The sequence below is a fragment of the Cajanus cajan genome, chromosome 9, assembly GCF_000230855.2.
Source record: "Cajanus cajan strain Asha chromosome 9, NIPB_CcT2T_4, whole genome shotgun sequence".
Classification (NCBI taxonomy): Eukaryota; Viridiplantae; Streptophyta; class Magnoliopsida; order Fabales; family Fabaceae; genus Cajanus; species Cajanus cajan.
The window spans coordinates 6671080-6680011 of record NC_138525.1 but is presented as its reverse complement, the minus strand read 5'-3'; the positions used below and the strand labels follow the sequence as shown (position 1 = coordinate 6680011).

The 8932-nt window shown below is 37.6% G+C and overlaps 1 protein-coding gene across 1 annotated transcript; it reads left to right on the top strand.

Moving 5' to 3' along the window:
• Positions 1-2104: 2104 nt before the first annotated feature.
• LOC145951899 (uncharacterized) lies at positions 2105-7622 on the top strand. Its single transcript, XM_083064083.1, has 5 exons — positions 2105-2310; positions 2656-2751; positions 2860-2966; positions 3244-3388; positions 3720-7622. The coding sequence occupies exon 5, from the start codon at positions 5183-5185 to the stop codon at positions 7247-7249; it is 2067 nt and encodes a 688-aa protein (XP_082920209.1). The 5' UTR covers positions 2105-2310; positions 2656-2751; positions 2860-2966; positions 3244-3388; positions 3720-5182; the 3' UTR covers positions 7250-7622.
• Positions 7623-8932: the final 1310 nt, after the last annotated feature.

The window sequence follows — 8932 nt, the reverse complement described above, 5'->3', positions numbered from 1 at the left end:
AAAAATATAAATATATAAGATCAGATATATATTTGTAATTTATATACTTATATTTTTGTAAAAGTATATTAATATATAACAAGTTATATTTATCAAATTATTAGTTAATTTGAATAGATAAATAATTATTTAATTTGAATACATAAATAATTATTTAATTTTAAAACTATATATATATATATATATTAAAATTATTAATTTTTAATGGGAGAAACTAAAATCATACTATTATGATATTCGAGGGACTAAAATTGTTCAATTTAAAATTGAAGGATCAAAATCGCGCAATTGCAGTTCTTTAAGGATTAAAATTACCCAATTAAAATCTTGAGATCAAAACTGCATAATTGTAATACTTGAAGGATAAAAAATGCAATTATACCAATATTTTTTTATTAATTTTATTAAAAAATATAATAATTTTGAAAATATTTTTTAATGGTAAAAATTTTAAAATTACTTATTTTTATAAAATATAATTGTCTTATAAATAGAGTAATAATTTTTTCTTTTTCTCTTTCTGTTTGAAGAAATATTTAAATATCACTTTATAATTTTTTGTAACTTATTTAAGATTAGAGGAATAAAATGATAAAAATTGAGAAAATAAATATAATAATATAATTTGGACGGAAGTCCCACATTGAAACCAATTAATTAAATTAGGACCAAATTGAAACCATTAATTAGTTTGGGACTAAATTGAGACCAAAAATAAAAGTGGGACTATATTGAAACAAAAAAAGATTATAAGGGACCAAAATAGGTTTTTAGCCTAAAAAATTCTCATCTACGTGACATCCACGTATGCATCTACGTGGCATCCACGTCCTCAAGAGTTAACACCGTTAAAGAAATTTGGACGGAAGTCCCACATTGAAACCAATTAATTAAATTAGGACTAAATTGAAACCCATTAATTAGTTTGGGACTAAATTGAGACCAAAAATAAAAATGTGACTACATTGAAACAAAAAAAGATTATAAGGGACCAAAATAGGTTTTTAGCCTTCTTTCTACTATACTAAATCCCGTTGATACTTTTTTTTTTTTATAAAGAAAACCGCGCTGATACTTATTTTAATAACTTTAATGTGCATATAACATTAATAGGGAACAATTAAACACAAATTGCTAAGGCAGAACAAATTAGATTATCTAAAGTATAATTAAATATCAAACAAAGAAATCTCTCATAATTTTACTTTTTTCTACGCATACATGCATATAAACCATGAGTTAGAATTACACAAGTCTTCCTACTTAAACTAATAACCATCACATATTAATTAGTAAAAATACTAAAAGTATCAGAACTAAAAATAATCGCAACTTTTAGTGAAAAAATAATAATTTAGATCACATATTACAAACATTGAATAGTTTGTGTTTTGGTGGGTTATGATGGAATGGATCAAAATGGGTTTTTTAAACTCCGGTTACACTTGTTCAAATATTTTTTATCATATAATTTCTATGTCTTGTATATTTTAAGTGATTATAAAATCATTGACAGATGAAAACAAATATAATTAATTTAGATCATATTTCTAGACCTACTAAATGACCATTTAACTTGACTTGTTTTTAGTTTGTTATATATATTTTCATTTAGCTAGATACATTCTTATACAAAATATAAATATATATTAAGTTTAAATATGAATAAAAAAAATACCAAGTTTTATAGAAACATTTTTTTTCAAAAAATATTTGAACTTTGTTTTATATATGAAATATTAATTTTCTACCTTGGTAAACCCCATTAATATATATATATATATATATATATATATATATATATATATATATATATATTTTAAGAGAAAACCCTCTATATTTATTTTAATAACTCTAATGTGCTAGTAGTATTAACAAGAAACAATCAAACACAAATTGCTAAGACATAACAAAAGTATAATTAAATGTCAAAACGAGAAATTCTTTCTAATTGTATTTTTTTTCTACGCATACATACACATAGATCACGAGTTATAATTACATAAGTCTTTCTACTTAAACCAATAACCATCACATATTATTTATAAAAAAAAATTGCTGAGACCAAAATTAAATTAAATTTGTTTAAAGGCTAAAATTAAAACTTATTTAATTTATTATTATTTTTTTATTTTTTCTCTTCTCTCTCTTGCTTCTTTCTATTCCAATTTTTTCTTCCGAAAATCTTTTATCATCCATATCATTAGAGCTGTTCTCTTTAGAAAACATGCCATTCATAGTATAGTCAAGGTAGTTTAAGAGAGTAAGCTCAAGAAGCTGAAAGTTGCAGTCTTGCAGACAATAATGAAGGTTACATTACATATTCGAAGTGTTTTTTTTTCTTCTATTTTCACTTCTGATTGTTTCAACTTTCAACAGAGTAACTGAACAAGAAAGAAACGACTTTTTTGTTTTATTTTCTTGAACTGAAAGAAGGCTTCGGAATGGCGTCAAGGGCACCAGAACACAGAAAGGTCCTTCATTTCACACTTTCTTGCTTATTTTCTCATCCTCTCAATTTCTTTCTTCACGTTTACTGCAAGAAATGAGAAAATAAGCAAGAAAGTGTGAAATGAAGGACCTTTCTGTGTTGTGGTGCCCTTGACGGTTTTGTAACATTTTCCTTTCTTTAATGGTATTTTGTTTTGTCTTCAGAAGGGTAACACCCGCATGGATGCTGCTCTAGACGCAATGTATCAATTAGGATTCGAGAAACAACTGGTTCAGAAAACAGTGAAGGAGCTTCTCGATGTTAGTTTTCTCTTCTCCAAATACTTAAAGGAAAACAAAAGTGCTAAATGTTTTGTTTTCACCATATTTGTTTACTTTTCACGTGTGGTGTTGGATGAATTTGCTCAGGTGTTCGATGGAACTCAACTCAAGGATGGCCCTTTATTGAAGAGTCCTCTTACAGGCTCCTAATCGCGACCTTACTTAGCAAACAACAAGATTCTGCCCAAGATAAGGTAAAATTTAGCAAATAAATTGGAACAATCAGATGAATATTGTTAAAAGATTTCAGTTGAATGAATATGGTATAATCTTTCTCTTGGACAACATACAAGACACTAAGTCAACCTAGAGAGTTATATATATATATATATATATATATATATATATATATATATATATATATATATATATATATATATATGTATGTATTTGTTTTGTTAACCATGTTATTGTTACATTTATATATGTATGGTATTTTTTATGACTCGCACTAATATGTATTATTTGCAGGATAGTGCAAAAAGGGATGGGATCAATGAGACAACATCAGTTGGGATTTCAGTTAATGAGACAACATTGCATACTGGTGGTGATTTGGACTCTTCATCTCAAGCCAATGATCATAACGATGTATCACTTGACAATTTAGAAACGGGTAATTTCATTTCATCCTCTCTCAATTTCTCCCATTTGAAATACATAACTCTTAACTGTTTGCAAGAGTTTCAGCTTCCTGAACTTCAGTTCCTAGATCAAGGTTGGTAATTAGTATGTCCTTTTGAACGACATCCATAAATACATCTTCATTAGGCATAAGCCTGATTGCAGGCTCAGTAGCTGGTAACCAAGAAATATAAGTTAAAGTTTCTTTTACGATTTTGCTGTTTAATTCCATCACATTTGAAGAAATAATGTCTAATTTTTCAAGAGTAAAGAAAAACCTACTGTCTTTTCTTTTACTTAGACTATATCTCTTTTATCGTTAGATGTTAGGGGTTCGGAGGTGTCAGCTGATAGTGGAGGACATTAACAAGATATGAACCAGTCTGAAAATGAGCTAAAGCCTGTGGATAATGTCAAAGAAAGTAATGTTGAAATTAAGTACTTATGACAAGATTCCAATTCAAATAATTCAATCTTCAGAAGTAGTTGATCATCTTTCATGTTCTAAGCGGAAAAGTTGCTTTGGATGGATTGAAGATGATGGTGATGACAATGAGGAACTTATCCAATTTCCAATTCCACCATCTAAACAAATTGAGATGATGATTGGGCAGTATGAATCTCCCCAGAGTAAGAGTAAGAGTAAGAGAAAGCGCAAGAGTAGGTGGGATGTAAAACCAGATGGTATGTTATAGGCAGCTACTATTTGTTTCGTGAGACATTGAGGATGACTCTGATGTTTTTTACCAAGTCTAACATGATATCTCAAAAGAAAGTTCAAACAAAAAATAGTTCTCTAACTAATTAAATGAACAGCCCTTGTTCTGTTCTGTATGAGACAAATAAACTAAAATCTTCTGTCAATTTAAGAATGAAATTGGAATCTAAAATAAGTGAAACTGTTAACTGTCTAAATTTTACCCAATAGAAATAATAAAGACTGATATGGCTCCCGATGCAAATTATTTAATCAAATTGTTGCGCATTGGACAAGTAAAAGAAAAAATCTGAGCAACTAATAAATAATTACTTCGGAGTTTCACCAATTTAATTATATATCTGTTAACAAGACCATTATGTTTTTAACGAGTTTAGATAATTATGCTTTTATAATTGTACCGGGAGCACCCTATCGGTCACGTGGACCAACACGTGCCGTCCCATCAGACACCCACGCGAAGTGAATTATGCCCAAAAGTCTTGACATCAGCATCGGCTCGGGCTATAACCGAAGGCCGAAGTGAGCCTGATAGCACGATCGGCTCGGCTTGAGGCCGATACGAATAGAACCATAGACATCTTTGCAGGCCACGGACCGGCTCGGACAAGCCCCGAACAAGCAGTTCAGCGCAGCAAACGCGTAACGGCACGGTCTAAGGCCGAGCCGAATGAGGAGGCAATAATTAGAGCCTTCATCGTGGTTAATAAGGAGAAGTGCGTGATTAAGGCATAATTAGCCTATTAGCATCGTATTACCTAATTTGGTAAACTTCAGGAGAGGCCCACTACTGACAAGGCCCATCAGTGGTAGTATAAATAGGTCACTTTTGTTAAGGTATGTCACTGTTCATTAATTATCCTAGAATATCGTGCTTGTCCTGACTTGAGCGTCGGAGTGCCTTTTGCAGGTACCTCCCCCTCGCGCAGAAGAGTCCACCTGAAGACCCTCGTTCGGCCCTTTCCCACTGAAGAGTACGAGTGTGCCCTCAGACAGGTACATTTTGGCGCCCACCGTGGGGCCGAACCGAGAGCGTTGTAAGAAGCAGACTGCGAGTTGAAGAGAAACATGGTAAAGACGAGGAAAAATAACATGGAAAATCATCAGTCCGAAGAGGAACACCAATCCGGGGCGGACAATGCCGAGACGATAGAAGAGACAAACTTGACTGAAATGATGCACCAACTGAAAGAAGAGATGGCCGCCATGAAGCAGCAACGGGAGAAAGATGCTGCCGAGATGGCCGCGTTACGAGCAGAAAATGCTACCCTGAAAAATCAGTACCGAGACCCTACCTGGAAACCCTCTGAGACGACTCCTACTCAGGGGTCATTCCACTCGCACGGTCATCACACCTCTATCCCTCATACCTCTGTCGCGCCCCCAGGCATCCATGCTTCGATCGGAAGACCGGCACAGCCAATGCCGGCCGGGGCACACCGACATCCATTTACGCCGAACATCATGCAATCGACACTTCTTGACCACTGGAAGTCCCTGCCCCTTGACAAATACGATGGTACAATCGACCCAGATGAACACGTGGATGTGTTTTTGACACAGGTTACCTTAAGCACCACCGATGATGCCGCGCTATGCCGAATCTTTCCGACATCCTTGAAGGGGCGAGCGCTGAGTTGGTTCACCCGACTCCCAGCCAATTCTGTCGACTCATTCGGCACGCTGGCCTCCCAGTTCACAATCCAGTTCGCCACCAGCCGCCCTCATCAGCTAACCTCGTTGGCATTAGTTAGCATTCGTCAAGAAAGAAAGGAGTCTCTTCGGACTTTCATGAGCCGATTCAACAAAGCGGCTCTCGAAATCCGAGACCTAAACCCTGCTGTGGCTCTACATCATCTCACAACCGCTCTAAAACCAGGTCCCTTTGCCAACAGCATCTGCAAAAAACCGTTGACCGATATGGATGACTTGCGGCGACGAGCCGATAAATACATGCAAATGGAAGAATTAGCAGAGTTTCGCAATCAAGCCAGAACGGAGACAGCCGCTAAGCCGGAAAAGCCGACTGGAAATAATTTTCGGAGCCGTCCGAAAGAATTAGCATCCCGCGAGAGACCCCCTCGTGGCCCAAGGTATTCACAATACACACCGCTCAATACCAGTCGGTCGGTAGTGCTAGAGCAAGCGTTGACCTCGGAGGTCCTGGCCGTCCCGAAACGAGCTTCGACCCCTCCTAGGGCCGATACAACGAAGTCTTGCAGGTATCACCGCAATCGAGGGCATTCAACAGAAGAATGTGCGGCCTTGAAGGATAAGATTGAAGATCTGATCAAACAAGGACATTTGCAAGGTTTCGTCGACCGCTCGAACTCATCCCAAAACACCCACCGGTCGCGACGGGACGATCGGGCTGAACAAAGAATAGAAAGTCGTTCGTATCGAGAACGCAGTCGGTCTAGAGAAAGGCGAGAAGAGCCTTCAACGCAGCCTCGCTGGGTCATCAACACCATTGTCGGCGGCTTCGCTGGCGACGGTTCGTCTTCGTCGGCGCAGCGTAGACACCTACGGGTCGTTCGACATGTGCATGCCGTCGAAACTGTTCGTCGCCGCCTACCCACCATAAATTTCACCGAGGCCGACTTCAAAGGTATCGACCCATACCAGGATGATCCTATGGTAATTAGTGTTGAAATTCACAACTGCATTGTGCGCAAGACATTGGTAGATCAGGGGAGCTCAGCCGATATCCTTTATTGGAATACGTTCAAACAATTGGGTATCCCAGAAGCCGAATTGATTCCCTACGATGAACCTTTGGTAGGATTTTCAGGGGAAAGAGTCAAAACAAAGGGTTATATCAAGTTGTCAACCCGGTTTGGGTTTGAAGGAACCGAATACAGAGACGTTTCGGTCAAATATGTGGTGGTTCATGCCAACACGTGCTATAACATTTTGCTCGATCGGCCGTCCTTAAATCGGCTCGGTGCAATCGTCTCCACTCCGCACCTGGATATGAAGTTCCCAGCCGACTCAGGGCGAGTAATCACGGTTCACGCTTGTAGACACCCAATTTCGTCCGGGGGCATACAGCAAGGACATAGACCTCTGTTACGAAGGGAAGGAGCTCCCGAAGCATGCCGACAAGAAGACAGGACTTCAGGGGGCACAAATTAAATATTTTTTGGCCCGGAACGGGCCGTTCTGAGGACCAGAACGGGCCGTTCTGCGGCCCCCAAAAAGGCTAGTAACCCTAATTTGGAACGGGCTGTTCCGAAATTGGAACGGGCCGTTCCAAGATTGGAACAGGCCGTTCCAAACTCCTCACAAAAGGGCCAAATGCTTAATTGGAACGGGGCCGGAACGCGCCGTTCCTAAAATGGAACGGGTCGTTCCAAGGCCGTTCTAGGCCAGTCAAATGAGCTTAATGTGTACCTCCAGAACGGGCCGTTCTGAAACCAGAACGGGCCGTTCTGGTTCCCTGGAACGGGCCGTTCTGGTTTCAGAACGGGCCGTTCCAGGGCCCAAATTAACACATAACGGCCATATCCAGAACGGCCGTTCCAATTTTGGAACGGGCCGTTCTGGACCCCCTGCCTGAAGCCTATAAATAGAGAGCTTGGGCACATTTCTGAGGGGGTTCCAAATTTTGTCCAGAGCTCGAAATTTCTCTGTTTTTCTCTGTTTTTCTTCCTTTTTCTCTCTCTTGTATTTCTTGAGATTTTGTGAGGCATTGTAGTGTGGAAGGTTGCCACAAAGCACCTATATTTGCCATATTTGAAGATCTAACAAAACTTGCTACGAGGTATTTCATTTAATCTTCTTCTCTTTCTTTTACTTCTTATTTTTTTATATTATAAATGCAATCATGTAGATATTTTAGGGTTAATCGTATAATTTAATTTTTCAATATGTAAATAATCATCAATAAAAGGGAATATAATATTTAAGTTATTATTTCTTATCACATTAACTTCATCATAGGGTACCGATTTAGGGCGTTGTAAGGGTGCTTAATACCTTCCTTACACGTAATCGACCCCCGAACCCAATTCTGGTTATCAAGGCCATTATTGGATCTTTTAAAAAATCTTTTCTTTTTCCAATGTTTTGAGTAAAACATTGGTGGCGACTCCATAGAACCTATTTTCAAAACCATTGATTAAGGATTAGTCTGGTATCCGGGCATTCCTTAATTGATGAGATCTTTAAAAGGATGTCTAAACCATAGGTCGCAAGATCGAAAATTTTCGGGTTGCGACAGATGGCGACTCCACTGGGGACGTTTAAAGAGGGTCAGGCCCATTCAATTGATGAAGTTAATAAAATGAAAATAATAATTTAAATATTTTCCCCTTTACTTTGTTTGCTTTATTTATTTGGCTTTAATATTTGTTTTGCTGTTTAAATTCAGCATTTGTTGAAATAAAAAATTGTACACAATCCTTTGTACACAACAGTTCCTCCTACACCCGGGGGCATGAGGGTAATAAACATAGGGAGTGGTTGACGTACGACCGGCCCAAGTTTGGCCTTGGAGCCTGTGAGCCTTGTCGGAAATCACACTCAAGGTGATAACTGGTTACTCTAGCCCGAAATACTGCGACAGACCTTAGAGTTTGCCAGGTGACGGCGACAGAGATACTGGGTCCCTATAATGGGGGCACCTTGGGGGCCTTAAGACCAGTGAGATTAGAACTATCCTATACAATGCACTTTTCTTGCAGGGACCACAGACCAAGGATTTAAACGTGATTGTTCGCGGGTGTACATTTGTTTGAGCATATGTGTGTTGCATTTGTTTGTGTTTATTTATTTCAAATGGATAAGAATTATAATAAAAAATAAATATTAATAAAA

What these genes read in the sequence shown, in the direction of transcription:
- LOC145951899 (XM_083064083.1), top strand. Translation starts at nt 5,183, where the DNA reads ATGGTAAAGACGAGGAAAAATAACATGGAAAATCATCAGTCCGAAGAG.